The following is a 23,883-nucleotide window of genomic DNA, read 5'->3' on the forward strand; positions in this document are numbered from 1 at the left end:
TTGCCTTATAATTAATATATAGTTAGTTACACAAAATTAACAAAATTAATTATAAACTGGGTTATATTGTAGGAGATTAAATTATAAAATTTCGTCTTCCGAAAATTTAAAAAAAACTTAGAGGAATTTAATTAATTATAAGAAGATTGAATTAAGGCACAATAATACCTTTATTTAATAAAAATTATAAAAAATAAAAATTATCAATTTATTTATTTTAGTGTTATACATTTTTAAAATAACACACCTACATCTCCAATAATTATTATTTTTAATTTTTCTATTAAAAATAAATTAAAAAATATTTATTATTTAAAAATAAAGTATTAATTTTAAAGTTTTGTGTATTGAATATTAAGAATCTGCTTTGTTAATAGTGTAGATAAAATATCAATAAATTCATACGTCGGTTACATACATTCAAAAGTTAAAATCAGACATCGGAAAGTATTTTTAATTTTCCATTGTATTGAAATAATTTATCCATTTAATAATAACGATAATTGTACAATTATTATTTACAATAGAAAAACACTCACCAAATAAGAAAATGACGTATAGATATACTAAAAAATATGCGCAGCACTCTATGATCGTTGTCTTTAATGATTCTCTAACGAATAGTTAAAAGAAAATCTTTTAAATTGCATGAACAGATGTACAGTAAAAATATGTACAATCAATAGACTACGTATTGTCATCACTCGTCACAAGCAAACTACTTTGATCATCGATAAAAATTATTGTGCAATAATTATTACTGTACATAGTTTTTTGGAGAACTTTATCTGGAAACCGTAAAGATAATCGTGAATTGCGCCGAGCAACAACGCTAGCGGTTATTCCATATTATATTGTTTTTTAATATTACATAATATAATATGACACAGTACCAGTCAAAATAATATAATATGCATTATTTTGGATTTAAAATGAGTTAATATAATAAGTAATGATAAAAAATACATATTTTTATTTATAAACGATGCTGCCCCTAAAATTTTCAAAAAAATTGTCGCCTAGAGCACTGGTCGCACAGGTCACACGCGCCTTCTGCCGGCCCTGATGGACACAATACATTTATATATTGAAAATGTTCAATTCTATCATACAAATAATTTTAATGCACATGTTTTAAATTAAGAATATTTAATTCAAATTACAGAAAATAAATTTATATATCAAGCTCATATAATATAATATGTTTTCACAAATCCGAGTGTCGCCCGTGACACTTTCCGGTTATTTTTTTTTATGTATTATCCGTGGCAGTCTTAACCATTGCATTTATATTTGGAAAATGTAGGTTTTCGGTCTGATGTCAGAACACATAACATACGAATATAATGGTATATGAGATTATTACAAAATAAAATAAAAGGACTAATTAATAATCAATATTTTTAAGTGTTTTCATAATGCTAAGCTTATCATGATTTTTACGTATCACAAGTCCTGTGTAAGCACGACGGGTTTTATGTATAATTTTTCAAATGTTATTTAAAAAAAATCTTTTATCAGTCAATTTTTTTTATTCAAACACTTACAAAGTAGATTTATAAAATGAATGTATACAATTTTAAAAACTAAGGCAAATGTTTAAAAAATAAGACTGTTGTATATGTATACTTAAATGTATATCATATTTTATTAATGGTGAGTTTACCTAATCAAGGGCGTATACAAGGGGGATGTGGGGGTCAGATCCCCCCATAGGTCTTTTTAAAATTGTATAAAATAGTGTTCTTAATATAAGGAAACAAAAAAATATTGCAAGGATTTATTGTAAATTATTATTTTGACACATTTAATACCGTGTGTTCACCAATTTAGGGAACACTGAATTTCTCGGTCGGTTAGTATTCAAAAATTAAACAATAATAAATAATTATAAATGTTTTTATGCATTTTATAAAGAATTGTAAAAATGTGTTATTTATTAAAATTGAAATGGCTCTCATTCAGTCAATTTTGGTTTTAGAGCTATGGTTAAATGGTCAAAACGACTTATAATTAGTCTATCCGAATTTAATATCAAAAATACCGGTTGTTATAAAAAAAAAAGACAATAAGTTGCATTGCGCATGCGCGTACCGAAAAGGTTAAAAATTTTAAATTTATCTGAAAATGTGTATTTATATACCACTAGCTTGTAAAAAAAATTCGATTTATTCCAACATAATCCGGCCGAGAAATTCAGTGTTCTCTAAATTGGTGAACACTCGGTATATATATATCTTTTATTATTTATTATTTAAATGTACAGGTACTTAGTTTTAGGAATTTTCCTTCTATAATAATTTGTTTGCAATTAATCCCCCCCCCCCCATAAAAAAGTTATGTATACGCCACTGTACCTAATTTAAGTACATGGTAATTTTTAGGGTATAAAGAAAAAACATTTTTGTATGACCTTGGACATTGATAGTAATTGGAGCAATATGGTATATAGTTACTAACAACCTGTACATTTTTCAATAATAGTTCAATTATTTTGGGTAATCGAATTTTATGATTTGGTTTTAAACTAATCGAATATAAATTTTATAATAGCCAACAATAATATTGGTACTGTACATGTTACATTCGGATGCTTCGTTGTAAAAATATACATATATATATTCATTGGAATAAGTAATATATATATATATATATATATATATATATGTATTCACAGGGGTAGTAGATTTCGAGTACATGTATAAACATAAACTTTTATATATATATATTTATATAACATAAATTTAAGTAGTATAAAAACCCATATAATTTCTTATCTTAATGATCGATAGTTCAGACATGATATTGAACACATTCAGTTACAGCCACAACAGTTCTTTATTTGCTTTCAAGATCTCCTCATGTAAAGGTTGTATAAATACTGCACTCGTCGTAGTATTGTAATGGCTCCTAGTAAAATTTGGCATTTTTTTACACGTGATACGAATAACACTATTGCAGTTTGTAAGCTGTGCGAGAGAGTTATAAAACATTCAAAGTCTACGACATGTTTGTGGAATCATTATAAATCACAACATGGATCTAAAGACGGCGTTGGCGCAGTACGTTTAAAACAAAAAAGGTGAGCTAACATATGGGAATAATTATTAGTTTTATTACGATTTTCCCACAAACATTTTAAATTTAATGCTAAAAACATATTTTCAACAATTAGCATCAGAAAATATATTACCTAAATTCAGAACATAACGAAAGTAGATTATATTTATTTGTTCTATACATTTTATTTGTACAACTCTTTTTGAATTGTTGAACTGTCGCAGTCGGAAAACGACTGTTATAAGTTTACAGAATTCGTATAATATTTTTGAAAATTGATATTTTCAACTTTTCAAGTGTTTCTTAAGTTTTTAATTGTAACTGAACACGTACAAATTTACTAGGCATGTAACGAGAGTCTAAATTATAATTAAGGTTGTTATACTTGGTGATACCTGCAGATCGTGATGGAAATTATTTGACAAGTGGCTTATAATATAACTATGAATTAGGTTATAAAATGGATTTGTACCGGCTACTCCACGCTTTATTTTGGTCATCAGAGGGATTAATTTACACGTACGTACTGTGTCTTTTATTGAATATTCGAAATTCGCATATTATGATCGGAATAAAAATATAATTTACATTTATAATACAGTGTATAAAAACTTTATAATTATATCGCTATGATTGAAAAACATTTTACAAATTTAAAATTACCTTTAGATGTTTAAACAATGTGTTTGAAAATTCCATTTTTAATAGTTAGAAACATAAATATATCCATTAATTCTAGTTTAAATTAAACTTAAAACTATTTACGGTCGGGACATTTTATAGGAAAAATGATATAATATAGCTGATCATCAGTTTATATAGGTGTGTCTTAAATGGCTTAAACCCCCAAAAATAATGAAATAATATTGTACTTGAACTTTCAAAATTTATTTATATTATCTATTATTTAGTTCTTCTAAATCAGCGTTTCCCGGAGTATGTTTCGCAGAACCCAAGGATTCCATGGGACCAGGGCCGGCCTTAGCTCTTTCAGCGCTTGGTGCAAGAATTATTTTGGCAATCTTAAATGACTTAAACATATAACTAAAACAGGCGCAGTTTTGGTAACTAGAGGTGCCTCATTATATATACCTGTATTACGAGCCACGTTCATAATCATAAATGCTCAAAATAATTTTTCAAACGTGCATGTTTGCCACATATTTGTAAATCATTCAGATAACAAACATAATAATACTTGAAATAATTTAATGATAGTTTATAAAACTGTAATTGAAAAGTAGCCTATCCTTGCATGCAGTGCCGCAACTACACACTGTGGGATTGGTATGCAAATCTGAATTTGGGGCCTAAATATTTACCTACTATAAATAAAATATGTTGACTGGTATTTATATTATGGAAGGTAGTCTAGTGGATCTTTAATTTTAAATAACCTGCATTAATGTAGACCTGCATTATTTTTTTGCTATTTCTGTTCTAAGAATTAATATTACCATAGGATTATAAATACTTTAGCAATATAATAGTATTTATAATCAATGGTATTGTATTTGGTCATTGGCAACTAGTTAGTAATTGGGTATGTTATTTGATTATAAATATTTAATAATATGATAAATCCATTTTTTACATTTATTAATTTACTTCAGTTAAAATTTATATAATAATACATCGTGTTTTATCGTGTTTCGGGGCCTATAACGTTTTGGGGGTCGATGTGCAATGCACACCTTGCTCACCCGGTAATTGCGGCACTGCTTGCATGTCGATAGAATAATAAATAAAGATAATTATAATAGTAATCAAATTTATATTGAATCATATCTTGACATTTTTTTTCTATCTATAGTAGATGATTTGTGTCGCCAACGGTTGATCAAATTTAATTTTAACTTTGACGCCTCTCACGTGCCCTTCTGATTTTGGCGCCCTGTTCCGTCGCACATTCAGATCGTATTTAAAGCCGGCCCTGCATGGGACAGTCTCAAGGGTTCTGCAAGGTGAATATTGAGTGTAGTAATTATAATAAAAAAATAATCATAAATCATCTTTGAAACATTACTTGGAGTACTTATTAGTTTTTCATTCAATAAATAATTGAAAAATTGAGGTTAATTGGAGTTACATACTCTTACCTCGTACATTGGGGTTCCACGAAACAAACAAAATGTATAAAAATTGTAAAATATATATTCCCCGTAACTGTGTATCAATAATGAAGTATAAATTATGATGAAAAATACTTAAATGTATGACCAGTGGTCGAAGTGGCTCAAAATAAGTTGAAGGATGTCTATATTTTTATATTTCTCATGTAGGTATTATGGCTTATACACATTGGGGGATAGGGGTGGAGGTAAGTTGAACCCCTATACCTTTTTTATAAAACAGTTTTATAAATAGTACCTAAATATTTATTTATTTTTAGTTTGGTGTTTTATTTTTTTATATTTTTCACTTTTAATATAGGTAGATATAATTATATTTTTATTTAATTTTTTTTTTTTTTTTTTGCAAAATTTTATCAGTTTGAATCTGCATGATTTAAAGAAATATAAAAAAAAAATTATTACACTATAAAATACCAATATAGCTTAAATATACCATTTCAAATAAAATCAAAAAAGGTATAACAACACAAAATCATAATTTGTGGTAGATAGAAACAAAATAAAACAAGTTCTATTCTTACAACATAAAATTTTTTTTAAAAATTATCATAAAATTATACATATTTACAACAGATTTTTATACCAATAATCAACGATTAACAAATTATTATAAACTTTTATTAACTCTAACATAATACATTTGTATCAAAAACTTATATTTGTTAAAACACAATAAAACTTGAGTAACAATGATTTCTGATTTAGTGTTTTTTAATGCTATTAAATCTAAAAAAAAAATGTAATTGGATCTGCATCATTATTAGTATCCATAGAAGTTCTCATAGACGTAAACGAGGGGGGGCAATAGGAGCAATCGCCTCCCTAGAATAAATTAGGAAGGGCAGTGCCCCCTCTGATAAAATATCTTGTTTTAAAATAAGTACAAAACAACTGGTTATAGCTATTACTATAATTTTTTTTTTTTTTTAAATCTTAATTTTAAATTTTCGCTTATCTAACATAGTGTTAGAAAATGAATAATTTTATATACTAATATGTAGGTAGTGAAGCGGAGTTTATCTTCGGACACCCTTTTCGTTAGATATGTAATTATATTTTTGCCCCTCCCCCTAATAAATTTCCAAGTTACGCCTATGGAAGCTCTAATACAAACTACTAAACAAATTTTTTTTGACACTGAAGTAGCTTTATCAATTAATATGGATATTTTAAAATTACATTGAAAAATAAAATTTGTAACTTTTGCTCTCATTTTATTGGCAATATGACTAGAAATATTAGCACAAAAATGATCACTGTGTAATATGTGACACATATTTAATCCGTTTGACATTTTAAGTAGAACATCATATGGTAAATCAGTAAATGGTCTACTCTTTTTAATAATGTGACTATACGGTATTAAATACTCTCATTATGTTCTTAAATTCAATAGAAACGCCCCTTGATACAGATTTTTGAAAAATATTTTCCTGTTGTGTTTTTACAATATGTGCACATCTCTTATGACTGACTATTTTTATGTTTGTGAATTTTTTTTTTTAAAGATTGTCTTTTATCTTTATCGGTCACTCCATAGGCATTCACATCACAATTTCTAATTATTTAGGAACTTACTTAATTCCTTGTGTTTTGTAAGTTGGTAATTTTTGAACATTTCTACAAATACCACAGCCTAATTTTTGATTCTTCACTATTGACCAGGGATATTTAGCATAATATGTTGAATATATTTCATTATAAGAAACATTTTCAGTAAAATCTTGATTAGAATCACCATCACACTTATATAAATTATTTGTACTACTATCACTAATTAGTATTATCCTCACCATCATTGACGTCATTACATAAATAATTTCTTAACTTTTTTGCTAGAGTTCTTTCTTGGCTTGGAAATTCTGAAGTCAAAATTGAGTTCGATTTAATCAACCAATTTAATAAAGACATGTTTACTAAAATTATTAATAATCAGGGCAGTGGAGAGAGAAACCCGTCCTCAGGAGGTATATCTTAATTTTTTTTGCCGTTTTCGTTAAATTCTTATCATTAATTGAATTTAATTTTTAATAGTTTGTAATCCCTAATTTCCGGGTCTTCTCAAAAATTCCGGGCCCATGAAGGGGGGTCATCTCTGCCCCTCTTCTTGTCAGGCCTGCTAATAACTACCTATTACAGCAAGAAAAAATACGTTGACTTACACATATTTCTGTTAATATTCATGTCCCGGCTGTTAATATTTTTAAATAATTAAATAAATAATTAACTAATATGGTTTAATAGTTATTAGTAGCCATATTCGGATAATTCGAAATTATTGAAATTGGATTTCGACGAAATATCTAATTCTATCAAATATCTATCAAAAACCATCTTTTATTTTAATACTTAGTACCAATTCGTGTTGACAGACAGACAAAAAAATAAATATATATATATATATGAAAAAAACTTGCTTCACTCGGAATCTAATAAGAACGTTTTCTTAATCTACGTAGTGTTCATTGGCTACGGGATTTTCCGATTTTTGTATTTTTTATGTACATCATACATAAAATCAACAACTTAATATATTACTCCATTTATATATGTTATATATAAAATATACACTTTTCGTATTACATAGGAAATTTACCACATATTTCTGGTAATATTAAATCTGTTGTAAAACGTATTTCAGGTCTTGTACCAATGAAAATGGTAGTGACATAGACCAAGATGGTAAATTGACTCCTAACAACTCCATTCATAATTCTACCTCTCCACATAGTTGCTGTGCTTCAACTTCTAGTTTATGTTCTTCATCTTCAAGTTTGAAACCTGATCTTTCTGCTAACAAGAGAATACGCCTCTGTGATGTTGCATTAGCCCCTGTATCAATGAGGCCTTTATCCAACAGTCGCAAGGAACTTATTACAGAAGCCATATGCAATATGTTATGTGAAGATTTAATCCCAACCAGTATAATTGAATGTAATGGATTCAAAAATTTAATTCAAGTTATTGAACCTAGTTATGTGATTCCATCTAGAAACGTACTCACTGCCCGTATCCAAAAAAAGCTTAAAACATCGTTTTTTTATGAGTAATCATTTTTTGTGCATAAGTGCATTTGTTTAATAAGAATATGTTATTATATATATATATATATATATATATTTAAGTAATGACCGTTTTGTGTGTAATAAGCCATACTCATTGTACTGATTAAATTATTATCATTAGTAAAATTGATTTATAAAATAGATAAGATTGTATTATATGTAATAAGTGTATACTTACATAGATATTGTTTTTCTCGAATGTTAATATTTATACTATTATGTTTGACCGTTAAAAATATATTATGCTTAAAAATTATGAGTACAAAACTACAAACTAATATCTTTATCTAATCAATCCAATAATTCTTATCAGTATTAAATATTTCAGTTCGAAGGCATGCATTTATTGAATTTCAAATTAGAACTAAATATTCATTGCCGTATTACGTGAAATAATGAGTTTTGACATAAATCGATTTAAAGAAATATTATATACCTATATCTAATTATAGTGTGACTTGGATATCATAGCTATATGTACTATGCTGTTAATATTAAATATGACATGTTAGGGTAACTATGAAATTGTCATTTGGTGTTTTAATGGTATTTATTAAACCCAATAAATAATCTGAAATAAAATCAGAACTAGTAAATGTTGTTGAAGGTTTCTCAGTACACATAAAATTCAATGTGTTTAACTTCATATCAATCGAGAAATAAATAAATAATGCAGTTTTCAAAGATTTTACTTATAATTTTATTTAGCATACCGTTTACAACATATGGCAATCAAACTATAATCTTTGATCATTTAGCAAATCGAATATCACAACTTAATTTAATCAATGTAAGTAATAAATATTTTTATTTTGTTTTAAATACATCATATTAATAGTTGTTTGTAATCAGAAAGAAAAACCAGAAATTAAAGTTTTAAGCTCTTTGATAAATGAAGTTGTCAAAAGGTACTTTAGCAAATGTCATGTGAATATAATTTATGATGATTTATTCGAATTTGATTTGTATTATAAAGTAAGTATATATTAAATAATGTTGAATTTCGCTGCATAAGTGTTTCACTTAACTTTTATACTTTTAAATTCTGAACGAAGCGAGAAATATGTTGGTTTTACCAAGACATGTTTTTTATTTTTTGTGTTTGTCTACACGATCTCGACTCCGATAACTCCTATCATCAACAGAAGACATTTATGCTTTAATTTTGACACCACACGATTTTCATTATACGAATATGTAAAACTACAATATTAATTCTTTCAGGACGTTTTGCGGGTCATTTTATTGTCTTTCGATACGGTGTCCTACGAGATTTTTCATATTCAAAAGTATTCTTCGAAAATAATTATGATTTCGGAGCCCGGATGTACAAACCACATTATTTTTTGTCGCAATCCTGAAATCGTTGAATCCAAGTTTGGTCATGCGATTGATAGCAAAGTATTCATAGTGACAGTTGGGTCGAGTTGGCAAATACGAGAATTTTTCTACAGCCGCGCATCGCAAAATATTATGAACCTATTGATTGCTTCTGCTGGACAAGCTTTACAAAAAAATAGCAAAAATGTAATCGATTATACAACAAATACATAATTATAAACGATTTGATGGGAAATAGGTAATAAGTATCGCAGTGATTTGGTGAACAGAAGGGTACAGCTTAATTCTTTTAACTTTTTATATTATAACTAGGACTCGGGACTTAATATATTTCTATATTTTTAAATTTTTTTTTTTTCTATAAATGCCATTTTAAATATTTATTAATATTATAACTATAATCTAATCTAATTATTTATAATAATTTAAACGAGAAATTTTATTTTATTTTTTGGTTTTGATTTTAATAACAAAAACGGGCAGAGTCTAATTTATACAAAGGTATGTTTTAATATATACATAAAAAATAATTAAAAGATATATATATATATAATATTAGGAGGAATAAAAAGAAACAGCAATAGAAAAAATAAATAAATTAGAAGAAGAATAACGGATCTTCATTGACAATTTTCATCAACCTGGAGGGTGGTTCATTTCTTAAATAATTAGTTGAGCAATGTGGTATAATAAATTAAGCATTATTGCGAGTTTTTCTAATTGGTATCTAAACAAGAAATTAAACTTTTATTAAAATAAATATTTTTATTAAATCCCGGCAGTGAAAGATAAATAAGAGCAAACGCATACACAAAAAAATATTTTGAGAAGGGTTTTACATTTTCATAATTATATAATCTATAAACCACTTTTACTCTCTGAATCATATTTAATCATTTTCCTGAATTTAGAAGAGGGAAGATCGAATCCCCAAAATCACCCCTTGTGTACGCGCCTGAACTCAAGCCATTTAACTCTAAATTATAAAACTATAACCATGACTCAAAAAGCCTTTTAAAAACGAATCTTATATGAGAACATTTTACATTCTATGCTCAATTATTAAGCGCTTATTTGGCTATTTTTTATTTTTATTTATCAAAACAACACAATATAAAGGTTTACACATGTTTACGATAAATATTTCTTGGCTTGGACGTGGCTTAAAACCAAAGGAAAAATTGTACATTATTCTAATTGTTATTAAATATTATACCACATATAATTTTGACGCATATGCGCGTATATCATTGTTTTCTAACATGAAATTTCGAACCCTGATGGTTTCCGTATTAACAATCTACTTTATCGCTGTGTAAAATCATTCTGAGTATAGAAGAACCAATTTACCTATTTCCTCGTTACGTTTTACGGATAACATGAGCAAAAATCGCGATTTTTGTTTCTACAGGAAGTAGCTGATATTAAATTATATACTCACGAAATGTACACGGATGGTTTAGGAAGTAGTGTTCAAAAAATTTTGACCACATGGAAAATAAACAGATTTACAAGACCAGAGGTCAATTTGTATCCGACCAAATTAATTAATGGATTTCAGGGACACCGATTCGTTGTGTCAGCCATTGAAAATCCACCGCTAGTGTTTCGGAGGTATATATTTATTTACTCGAGACTTGAGCTATTCGCTATATATTTGTAACGACAGATCTAATATGTTCTAATTGCAATTTTGTTCAGTTCACTCACCAAAAGCGATGCGTATCAAGAACAATCGGCATCGTGGGACGGGGTCGAAATTAAATTGTTAAAAATATTAGCGAGAGTGTTGAATTTCACGTTGGAAATACACGACGCTACCTTATCGACAACCAAGTGAGTATAGAAATTAAAGGTTTTATTTTAACGAATCTAAAATTATATTATTGTTTTTCTAAGTTTTTTGTCTTATTCTTGATGTCAAATTGACTGATTACCAAAACTAACGAATAAATATATCATTATGAAATCAATCCTAATAAAGCTTCATTAAAAATTAAAAATCTAAAATAAGAAATTTACTAGTAAATGTTTTATTTTTTTGTTGACTGCTGTTGTTTTGAAATCCCAACAAATTATATTTAACTGCACCGTTCGTTGCCATTGAATAATTTACCACATGTACCAGGATGCAATTACATACTTTTGTACTGAATAATTGACCAAGACATGGTTTTGTTTAGAAACGAATCCGAAGATCGTATCATTGGTGACTTGGTTGCTTCCAAGGCTGATTTCGGTACATCGGGTTTGTACATGACCAATGCTCGATATTCCCTAGTTGACTTTTCTCCTGTTGTATTGCAAGACTGTGGGACATTCATGTCTCTGGGATCATTCGCTTTATCCAAGTAAGCAAACAGTTCATATTAATAGGATAATATTATATGAGTTATAGTTAGACGAACTTTTTATTAACTACTACGAGCAGTGATGAACAGTTAAGAAAAAATTGTTGGCATTTAGAACATAAATTAAAATTTTTTTCTGCAATACTTTTTTAAAACAAAAAATCATGAAAATCTAATTGAAAATAAATATAGTGTTCATGATATGAATCGCTTGATATTTTCATATTACGTAAGTAAATTTTACATGATACAAGAATATTGAATTAAAAGTAGACATAATTTATCAGGTGGTGACTTCATATTTGTAGATAATATTACTTCTTTGCTCATTAGTTTTAGAAATATTTTTGACAATAATTTGAGAAACGTAGAAAAATGAATATTTTAATAGATACATGAAACTATGCAACCGTATACCCACGTGTCATCATATTTTTAATGAGTATATCTATGTAAGATAATGAACTAAAAAAGTGATTGTAAGCGCTTTTTACCCCCGTTACCTTATCCCCCACCATACATCACTGTAGTGTGAAAATCTAATTAATAATTGTGAACGATGAAGTGTTGAACTTCTAAAGCATGCAAATAAATTAAATTAGGAGGGGAGGGAGATATTTTGATTAATTATAATGACTCGTAATAATTATTTGTGTATTTGTCAACTGAGACTCATGGCTGGCATAAATGGCTTGTGCCGATTGCGCAACTTCATGGAAATTGTAATTTCTCTTATCTAAAATAGTAAAATATCTACCTCCCGAAATGAGACCGGATAATTCAGTCAGCAATATATATTCTAATTGAAATACTTACATTGTTATTACTTAATAATAATAATAAACATTTATTTGCAAACTCCTCTTGATTTTTGTCTCAAATACCAGTATCGCAAACTAATTAATTTATACAAAATATTTTGTGATTTTACGAATAGAAGACCTTTTGTAAAAACAAAATTTTTATTTTATAATTTAAAACATTATTTATTAAGTAATAATTACTTATTTGTATTCTGTGTAGAATCATCAGAAATCATTGAATCTATTATCCATTGGAAAATATTTATTTAAGTTTATAATATTCTGCAGGGTTTTTTTTCGTAACATTGTAAAAACACAATACATGAAAATATATTTCTTCGTACTAAATATTGAGCTCGTGAAAAAAAAAAAATTAAACTCATATCAATATGTTATTCACGACACAGCAAGCTGATTTCTGGTCTATACAGGTACAGGGCGATATTCGGTCCTTTCCATTGGAGTGTTTGGATGATGGTGGTGTTCACGTACGTGATTGCAATATTTCCCATCGCGTTCACGAACAACCGCGATGTGAAAACTTTGTGTAAAAGTCCCAAACAACTAGAGAGCATGTGTTGTTACATGTTTGGGACGTTCACGAATTTGTTCACATTTAAGGATGTGAAATCTTGGACGAACACTACAATGGGGTCTACTAGACTCTTCGTCGGTAAGTGCGCCGACCCGCTCATCGCAATGTAGTGCGAAATCAAATTTTGAGTTGACCAACGATTCAACAACCACTGTGTGTTTATTTGTTTTCCTACAAGGGACGTATTGGATTTTTACGATAATCATAACGACATCTTATACTAGCTCGATCATAGCGTTCATAACGTTACCGGAACAACCAGTTACAGTGGATACATCGTACCAGTTGGTTGATAAAGGCTACAGAGTTATAATGCTAAGTAATTCGTATTTTCCATATTCAAATACTTGAAAAATAACCATTTCGTGAACTTGATTAGTTACCTATCGTTTAATGTCTGTTATTTCGTTGAGGGTACATTTAATAAAATACACTCGGCAATGGATCGTGTTATATTTTTGAAATGTAACAATTGGTCATTATTACTGAAAAATGGAAGACAAGTTCATTTTTTTAGTTTTCGAATTTAATTCATTGACCATATAATGTCAAAATATTTATTCAAAAACATTTAAATTTAAAGAGTACATAAAAGCACAGTTCAGTGACGCCAAAATCAAACAATTTAGGTAGGAGACGTGCTCATAAAATGAGATGAGATCTAACCACCAACTCACAATTGAATTTATAGCCTTATTACATAAATAATATTAATAATATTACCTATTAGATAAATAAGATATGTGAATTAATCTACTTAGTGGCGGCTTTTAGAGGGAACATATGAGCCATACTCTTCCCCCTCCCCCAAGACATCTCAATATTTATTATGTACAATATTTTCATTGATGTAATTATGTATAATTTCATATTTGTATAATTCTGGCTAATTGTATTTCAGTTTATACATATATCTACAATAAAATATTAGTGCTCCCCTAGGCATAAAACTAAGGCCGCACCTGAATCTACTGGGTTATATGTACTAACGAGTTGATTACTTACTGTGTTTGTGTATAGTCCACAATAACTGATGACTCGCTTACCCAATCACTGGACCAACTCGCCCACTAATTAAATATTATTAAGATGTAGAAAATCTGCTCTACCTGGTTCAACGCCACTGATAATATCCATTTAAGCAGATCATATTGTATGAAAACACAAAGAACATAATTTATGTTCCATGGCTGTTTCTTTACCATGACAGGACCATTTTGTAATGTGCACTATGAGAGGATAGTTAATAAACTTTGTTGTCAAGGTTAAATGTGATGTCTTCCAGTAATTTTATTGAACACTAGTTTAAAAAAGTTTATTCGTTGTAGCATTAGATTTTAACTAATCTGACTAATTTGTAATGATTTTTTATACAAAAATATTAGAACTTACATGTATTAGTCTTTAATGGTATGGTCAATTTTTTCATAATCTATATACTTTGCTTATTACTTATATCAATATATTTAGTCATAAGTAATATAACCAAAAACAAATAATTGAGCTTAATGAGATATAATAATTGCAATTTAAAAATAATCTAGAATAGTTAAATTAATATATAAATCATATGGATATACATCAAAATATAGATATTACACCAGATATCTATTACATAAATTAAGAACACAATAAGTAGAAAGGATAAGAACAGAATGCATAATTGTAAACATTGTGAACTATAAAATATAAAATATTTTATTTAATATAAATTATAGACTACAGCATTATACATACACTGTGGCATAAAATAATACATTTAATAAAACATACTTTAATATATTACACTAAAATAAAAATCATTTAACAAATTTTACATAACTTTTTTTAAAAAGGAATAACATTATTACGGACAAAAAAAAAAACTTGAAGTTAAGATTTAACTATAAATTATATTTTAGATAAGGGTGGCTGGCAACAATACTTGAGCATAACAAATGACACAATTTCTAAAAAACTGATGTCAAAAGTAAAGCTCATGAATAATTTAGAAGATACCGTGGATTATATAGTCAAAACTAGATATATTTTTGATTATGCTTTTCTAGGTTCAAAAATTTCACTTGATTATTTATCTCAAAACAACTTTCTACAAAAGTATGTATGCATTTAAATTAAACATCATATTAACTAAAATAATTGTGAATATTGTCATAACTCATTGTATTTTAGGTATAAAAATAAGAAAATATTCCTTCATGTTGCTTCAGAGTGTTATGTCCCATTCAATATTGCCATAGCATATAAGAAGAAATTTATGTTTCGTAATATATTCAATAACTTCATACTACGGTCACAACAAAGTGGATTATTAAGCAAAATAATAAATGATATCCAATGGGAAATTATACAGCATTCTGGAATCAAAAAAGTAAGTAAATTCTTTGATTTTAAATAATTAATAGATAACTAAAGGTATAATTCTTGGTAGATAACATAATTATTTTTTATATTTTAACAGTATTCAAGATAATAAATTAATTGTAATCCCAATAATATTTTATAAATTATAATAAATGTATTATTAAATGTGTGTGCACTTAATCTAATTATGTAGTCAAAAAAATGATAAATCTCAATTTTCATTTTCAGTAATTTTTAAAATGACTATATATTACTGAAGAAAAATCATTTCATTTTGTTTAATATATTATATAAAAGATATAAAATTATAAAGTAAAATTAAATCCAGTCAACTACATATCTCTAATTACTTTTTCTTCTTTTAATGGGTTATTTTACTAATAATAAACATACTATACATTTTTCCTCCTTATAATTATGTACACTAAAAATATTCAAACTTGTAGATCTTAAAAATCCTCTTTACTAGTTTCCATTTTACTATTTCTTGTACATAAGATTGGCTGAGTAAAAACTTTTTTAATTTTTTTAATAATTTATGAAGTTTGAGCAATAGAGAACAAATACTTATATAAAAACTGTAAATAAGCCATGTTGTTGTGAAACAAGACATAAATTAAAAGAAATATGTTGTTATTAAAAATATGAGGAGACTGGGATTCTTGCATTTATGTATTTAATTATCTTGAATAAAATATTGAATGTATTTCACTTTAAATTATATTATATGTATAGTTAAATTAATGATTTAAAAAATATTTTTTTTTTTTTTTAGTCAACATTAATTTCTCCTGAAGATCGTCAACTTACATTAGATGATGTACAAGGCATGTTTGTACTATTAGGTGGAGGTATACTGTTAGCTGTATTAACTCTGTTAATTGAATATATCAAACGGAAAAGAACACTGAGAAAAATTGCACAAATTGAGATAAAAAAACAACTAAAAAGAGCAAACCGTTCTAAATCTTTGGTAGTTAAAGAACATATAACTGCTGAGCCTTTCAGACCATTAACAACATAATACATTAAGATAAGCCAATCATGGTTTAGACTTTATTAGTTTTAATGATGTCAAATTTTGCAATGGGATGTTTAAAGAATGACACTTTTGACATTTATCACAGACATTTTGTAAATATTGGTAAGATAGTAAACTATGTAGAATTTTCATTAGTTTCAGCTGGGTGCTCGTCAATAGAAACAGTACTTGTTTTTCTTGAGATACTGAGAAATCATAATAAAGAATTAGATGAAATTAATAAGTATTGTACAAAAATAAAATTGAACTCACGATTTATTAGACATCAAAGAAGTAGATAATAACATGGACATCTGTTCAGATGTAGGACATGCAATTAATTGTTGTTCTTCTGTAGTGTAATTGTTTGTTGTTAAAAATTGTTGGATTCTTGTAAATATATGTAAAATGTTATTCTAGAACAAATAATCATAATAAAATAACTCTTATTCTAGTTCTGTTTAATCAACAAACCTTAATAGGCTTATATAAGACAAACTGTGTATCTGCATTAGCCAAGTATAATGACATACTCTGTAAGAATAGAGGTAACTCTTTTTTAATTTTAGCTAAAGTTTCTTGCACCTTTTCTTGTATAGCTTTAGGTTGAGCAAACTCTTGCTGTTTAACAATACCATGCAAACCTTGCATGTTACACCATTTTATGTATTTCTGAACCTGTGAATAATGATAATAGGTATAATGTGCACTGAATATATTAATTATACTGACATTTAAAAGTTTAAACATACTTCTTCAAGGAACATTGTTAGAGGTGATACTAAAGTATTAGATGAATTATTGATGAATGTCTGACAAGATTCTTTCAACGTCTGGTCCACCAAGCGTCTCGAATCTACAGAGTTTTCTAAGACAACTGGTGTTCCTTCCAGTAAAAACTCAATAATTGAATTACTTGAATTTAAAGCAAACATTTTATCATGTTTCTGAAGTAAACCCCAAGCTAAAAAATATAAATGCAATACATAAATACCATTTATTACTTATAAAACTAGAAATATTAAATTACCAGCATTTTTCATTTTTCTAAAATCCAAGTTTAATTCTTTAATAGTAAAATCAACTTGAAATGGTGCTATTTGTTCTCTGATTATCAATAAATGTTTTATTTCAAACAGAGAGCCATCTGTTGGTGTCTATAAAACAATATATCGATATAATTTATTAATAACTAGCAATATTTATTACTGAAATGTATGGGAAAATAGTAGATATAGGCTACTACTGTAACAAAATTAAAAATGTATAATACATTATTAAATCCAACAAAGTATCATATACACTTGCATAAAATTTACTTTTTTTCAAGGTACATTTAAAACATTTTTTTTTTCAGTGTCAGATTTTGTATATTTTTAAATATATTTTAACTAGATGCAAGGATACTTAATTAAATAAGTTTCATTTAAAAATTGATAACTATACAATATAGATTAGTGGTTTTCAACCATTTTATCAATGCGGCGCACTTCATCTCTAAAAAAATGTTTACGTCACACTAACCCATATATTTTGTGAACCATATTTTATATATATATATATATACTGTGTACAGTCTACTCTATTAGAGGGTTATTTATTGTGAAATATTTTAATACAATCAATCGATCGAGACGGCTGTGAAGGGCATACTTACAATAAATATTATTATATGTACCTACAATTAATTCAATTAGTTTTCATTTAATATCGATAATAAGTGGGTAAATACAAACTTATAAAACAATTTATAGATATATCATGGCATACTTCAAGGGCACCCGCAGCATACCAATTAGGAATCACTGATATAGATCATAATAGTACACTCATAATTATTTTAAAATTCATCATTCATTATATCACTTAAAATTCAAACATTAACTAATGTTTTGGATTAACATTTTTTAACATTTAAAATTATAAATCTAAAGAACTCATATTATTCATTAGAAAAATAAAAATATAATTATACTATTTGAAACATGGTTTATCAATACAGATTGAAATATGACAACATGAAATAAAATAAAAATTCAGTAAGTTAATTCAGGGGAATAATTAGGAAATTAAGTAACAGGGTTTTAAAGATATTCATTAAAATTTTAAAAAATATATGTATATCATGTATATCACAGTATTGTAAAATAAAATAAAATACCTTTTTTTGGGAAATAATGAGAGCCGCTTGATGTATGTTTTTTAAGCATAATGCAACAGCTTCATGAGAAAGACTTTGAAAAATAGTTTTATCAACACATCTGTACAAACGTGATAGGCACATTAATGTACGCCTTACTGGTGGATACCACATTCCATGAAGATCTGCAGCAGAAGTCCATCCCCCTAAATTAATAAATAAATTATATTATACAATTAGTTAAGAGAAACAATTTTTTTTATAACTAATTATTAACTGTATTGTGTTATTATTACCAATCCAAAATAGTTATAATAAAAATAATGAACCTAAATGATCAATAGTATTTCAGTAAACTATTTTTTATAAACATGTTATTTGAAAAACTACAATATAATGTGCCTTATATATCTAAGTATTTACTTCTTATATTACTACTACAATTAAAAATTAACTAATAATACTATTAACTAATAACTTAATACTAATTTGTCTGACTTTTTTAAAACTCAGAACATATTTCATTAATATGTAAACTAGGCAACATAAAATTTAAATTATAATTCAGTACTAAAATAGCTCCATGTCCATTAATAGCATTCTATTTGAGTAGAAAGTGATAAAAGAAACACTCAGTATTAAACAAACATTTCTAATTTTATAACATCACAATGGGAAAGAATAAACACTATTTCAAAAAGCAAAACAGTGAGTCAAATATATTAATTTAACACAACTGTAGATAGAAACATGAGTGTATAAATTCAAAATTGTTCATTTAATTACATTTTTTCAATTAAATTTATTTTATTAGTATTTTTAATATATACAAATTGAAAGTAAAGGTATTATTTTTCATCTTTTACATAAATTACAAATACATATCTGATTAGAAAATTTCCAGGTTAAAGATATATCATATTTGAAAAAAAAATATCATTGTACAATATTGAATAAGGGTTATATATAAGTACATACCAACTGATTGTTTTGACATTACTGATGGTGCTTCAGAAACAGATGAAATTAAGCTTCCTGTTGAATCATATCTAGTCAATTGTCTGTATTGCATTTCTTCAGCAATAGCTTCCATTTGTTTTAATTTTTCCGGATAAGCTAAATCACCCGGTGATGGTTTATATTCAGAAATATCAGTGACAAAATACAAATTTGCTCGAAATACTAAACGTTCTTGAATATCTTGTAAAAGCAATTCAGCTACACATCCAAAAACTTCTAGTGATGCTAAAAAACATAGAATTGCATTTTAAAAATCTTTTAGAACTAAAAAAAATTAATATTTAATTAAGTAGCCACTTCTTATAATGTTAATATTTCATTATCAATTTTAATTACCATCTTCATATACATAATCTTGTAATATTTCAATTCTTAAGATTGTACAAAGTTCTACCAATGTTTCAAAATGTTTCATATGAATGACTAATGGTCTTAACATATCATATAAATGCATACAAACTGCTTCCAAATATTCTCTAGAAAAATAAACAAGACAAAAACAAAATTAGAATAATTATTTATAATCTATGAATTTGTTATACCTAAATACTGAAGATTTATTTGTAAAGAAACATTGATATAATCGATTTTCATCATGAGTTAATTGTATTAATATTTTACATGACGAACGTAATGTTGAACAATAATCACTACCGCTTGAAGTGTAATTTGACAATGTATTGGTAATTGATGCACCAAGAAGAACTTTTCGCCGTGTAACATAAGTCAGAACACAATCATCTAATGCCGCAGAATATCTAAGAAAATAAATTTAAAATATTTTAATGCTTAAATACTTAATGCTTACAATTATCAACACACATACATTGGATCCAAATCTATTCGACTTTCTAGTAACTCTATCACTGGTCTTATTTTAGTTGCGATAGCTTGAAACTTTCCATAGTGAGCAATGAATTCAGTTGTATCTAAACTTTCTGTTCCTGTTTGAAGGCACTGAGATATATATGTTTGTACAAGAGACAAAGCCTTGTACCTTGCATTTATATAAAGAGCAAGATATTTATTACTCTCTTTATAGGACATCTATAAAAAAATAAATATGCATAAATATAAACAAAATATAAAAAAATACTGTACAATTATACTAACATGATCATTGATATATTTAATTCCATTATCAATAGATGTCATCATATTAGAAAACATTTCACTAGTAACAATGAATGAAGGTGAATCCAGTTTCAGTTGTATGGAGTCAACAGAATTGAAAATGGACAAACGTTCATTAATTTCAAAGCATATTTTACTTAGACATATCTAAAAAATAATTTTTTTTATAACTTTCAATTTTATATAAATAATAAAAAAATTTTCAAACCTGATCAGTATGCAGTTCTTCGCCTGCTATATACAGGGAATTTGTTTTCTTAGATACCTCACTGTATTTCTCTTCCAATGTATTTATAAGTTGTATACACTCATCCATCTAAAATTTACTAAATATCAATTCTATCCTGCATTAAATGCAGTGGCATAATTTAAGGAGGGGCAACTCATGCATATGCCACTGTCTAGATTTAGCTATTCCAAAGTCGAAGCGTCATTAAAACATAAATATGTCTTTTACTTTTATAAAGCCATTGGCATGTATTATGTGTATACTTATATACAAAGTAAAAATCTTTATATTTTTGGACAGGTTTAACATTCCCTTCCTCCCACATTAAATGTTTATCGACCCTTTGGTAAATGAGGTGCTGTGTCGGAAATTTGATAAGAGCATGCAGACTGCCCTACTTTAGATAAAACTGAAATGATGCATTTACTTATTTTACCTTGGACAGCATTGTATTCCACTCATCCAACTGTCTTCTAAGTTCATTAGCAAGCTGTATATATGGTTCAATATCAGCAGACATCCATTTTTGTGCAATTTCATCATAAAATTTATAAAACTACAAAAGTATAAATCATATTAGATAGGTAAATTAAATACTGACAAGATGGCAGAGAAATTTGTAATTTAGAAAAAATATTGGAAAAACTTTTGAGCATCTAAATTCTTATCATAATGTTATTTGATAAATAATTTAATAGACAACAAAAGCAACTACTTCATTTTTCATAAAAAAGATCATAAACGGTGTTTGATTACAATACTTTTAAACTTATGAAAAATTAGTAATCCACATTTGAAGACTAAAGGTTGCTTACATCTTCAGTAGATTCAATATTTCTGCCTAAAATATCGGGCTCTTCATTATCTTCCTTATCTTTTTCACTGTCTTTAAGTTCTAAAGACTGAGAGAAAAAATGATTCAACTATACATTTCAAAAGTATATTAATAATTAAAACGCATACTATTACGTCCGTAGTGTTTCCAATGTATTCGGATAAACTCAAATATGCATTAATTTGAGTTTGGCTTAAAGGCGCTAAGGGGTTTTTGTCGTCTTCCCATTGAATTAATTTATCGGAAATCTGTACGGACTTGTTGGACATATTATTCGATAAAATTATTATTATGTTCACATATAAGGAATGGGCCAAAACCGCTAAACGATATAATATTAATGTTGAGATAAAAATTTGTCTTACTCTTCGGTTTTGAATTAATTTGTAAACGTAAACAATTCTTATCGCGGATCATGTCAATATGATTAGAACATTTGATAGTAAAAATAATAACAAGAGCCACTCTGCCGGTGTCGCTGATGAACCAGACTTCTGGTAACCTCGACGAAATCGTCCGAAGCATAATAATTATTGAGTACGTTATGAATGAATCACCATATCGGCTGTATCGGTACAACCTATTCCGTGGTACAACTAATGTCGTTCGTAACGCCGTTAATTGGTTCACGGTTATTCAACCGAGCTGGTTACACAAATGCATGCATAATCGACTACATTGGTAAATTATATTACTCATACGATTAAAATAATGTATAATTCACTACCGAAGACCCGGTGCTGTGCGCATATGGACGCCAATGAATTACGTTTCCCGTTTCACAACACTTACATTAGGTATCTATACTGTTATTTTATACACTCGCGCACGTCTACAACCGCATGCCTGTACACAGCTGATCATTAGTAATAAGGAAAACCCCGCGGATTAAAACTGCTCGAATGTTCAAGTCGGAAACATTATAATCTCATTGTTATTGTTCAAAGAGTTTCAAAGCACTTGGCCCGATAGGGGTGCACGTAGATGAAAATAAAATGGAAACTTAGTAACTTAATTACAACTAGGTACATTAAAAAAAATAAGAAAAAGTATAGGAATCGAGTTTGACATCCTCTTTGAAGTCAACATTTGACTCGTCGGCGTTTCAAGCTGATTAATATTTTACTATTTTTACTACCGTTATATTCATGTTATGGACATTATTTAAGAATTCTGCGAGGAATTGATTTCTCAGGTATGGCAATGGCCTATTGACCATACCGGTAAACACGCTTATAATGTGGCTTACAGTATACGTACAGAATTTACCATTTGTCTGTGATACATAAACAAGACCAAGGCCGTAAATGACTTTAACTTGACACGATGTTCACATGAAAACGCACTAGTTACTTTTGTTATAGCAAAATTTAAACAAAAAGTGTCTTTTATTTAGTATAATAGGTACTCAAATAATTATTTTGAATACATTTATTACACTATTTTATGGTATATTTTAGTTATTAGTGAATGTAGTACTTAGTTAAAAATACATCGTAAAAAATATAAATTAATCCTATAAACTTGTTATATGTTTTACAGTATTTTTACCTACATCTATTTTTCTGGAATTTATAAATCGGGGTTTGATATACGGTATCAAATAGATTTGATCTTCTTTATTTATGATTAAAATATGAGTAGTAAATAAGTAGTATAATTCGTTGGACAATAATCCGGTTACGCATTTAAATTTCATTGTTGAACTAGAAAAATGTTATTTAATTATTTAATAGTGTAACATGTTAGAGGAAACTAAACATGGTTGCTACATATTGCATTCACATTTT

At 27.4% G+C, this 23,883-nt stretch overlaps 3 protein-coding genes across 5 annotated transcripts; 2 read left to right on the forward strand and 1 right to left on the reverse strand.

The window, feature by feature from the left end:
- The first annotated feature begins 2,834 nt into the window (after positions 1–2,834).
- Positions 2,835–8,351, forward strand: LOC112690070. Of its 3 annotated transcripts, none has more exons than XM_025563984.1 (3): positions 2,996–3,082; positions 3,462–3,579; positions 7,837–8,351. In XM_025563984.1, exons 2-3 carry the CDS (start codon positions 3,521–3,523, stop codon positions 8,243–8,245), a joined length of 468 nt encoding a protein of 155 aa, XP_025419769.1. In that variant the 5' UTR covers positions 2,996–3,082; positions 3,462–3,520; the 3' UTR covers positions 8,246–8,351. The 3 variants fall into 3 exon arrangements, with proteins under 3 accessions (XP_025419767.1, XP_025419769.1, XP_025419768.1); XM_025563983.1 differs by having other exon boundaries at positions 3,006–3,082; positions 3,436–3,579; XM_025563982.1 differs by lacking the exon at positions 3,462–3,579 and having other exon boundaries at positions 2,835–3,082.
- Positions 8,352–8,930: 579 nt separating this feature from the next.
- On the forward strand, positions 8,931–16,761 carry LOC112690026 (ionotropic receptor 21a). Its single transcript, XM_025563914.1, has 11 exons — positions 8,931–9,050; positions 9,113–9,235; positions 9,485–9,787; positions 11,013–11,215; positions 11,303–11,437; positions 11,785–11,952; positions 13,187–13,428; positions 13,529–13,669; positions 15,252–15,447; positions 15,523–15,721; positions 16,490–16,761. Exons 1-11 carry the CDS (start codon positions 8,931–8,933, stop codon positions 16,736–16,738), a joined length of 2,079 nt encoding a protein of 692 aa, XP_025419699.1. The 3' UTR covers positions 16,739–16,761.
- LOC112690066 (conserved oligomeric Golgi complex subunit 3) lies at positions 16,739–22,809 on the reverse strand. Its single transcript, XM_025563979.1, has 15 exons — positions 22,222–22,809; positions 22,074–22,160; positions 21,695–21,814; positions 21,238–21,345; positions 21,009–21,176; positions 20,722–20,942; positions 20,438–20,653; positions 20,232–20,371; positions 19,854–20,120; positions 18,897–19,081; positions 17,766–17,892; positions 17,488–17,699; positions 17,210–17,413; positions 17,009–17,151; positions 16,739–16,941 (listed from the first exon to the last, which is right to left on the reverse strand). Exons 1-15 carry the CDS (start codon positions 22,360–22,362, stop codon positions 16,872–16,874), a joined length of 2,409 nt encoding a protein of 802 aa, XP_025419764.1. The 5' UTR covers positions 22,363–22,809; the 3' UTR covers positions 16,739–16,871.
- Positions 22,810–23,883: the final 1,074 nt, after the last annotated feature.

The sequence above is a fragment of the Sipha flava genome, unplaced genomic scaffold, assembly GCF_003268045.1.
Source record: "Sipha flava isolate LNK unplaced genomic scaffold, YSA_version1 48_pilon_pilon, whole genome shotgun sequence".
NCBI lineage: Eukaryota > Metazoa > Arthropoda > Insecta > Hemiptera > Aphididae > Sipha > Sipha flava.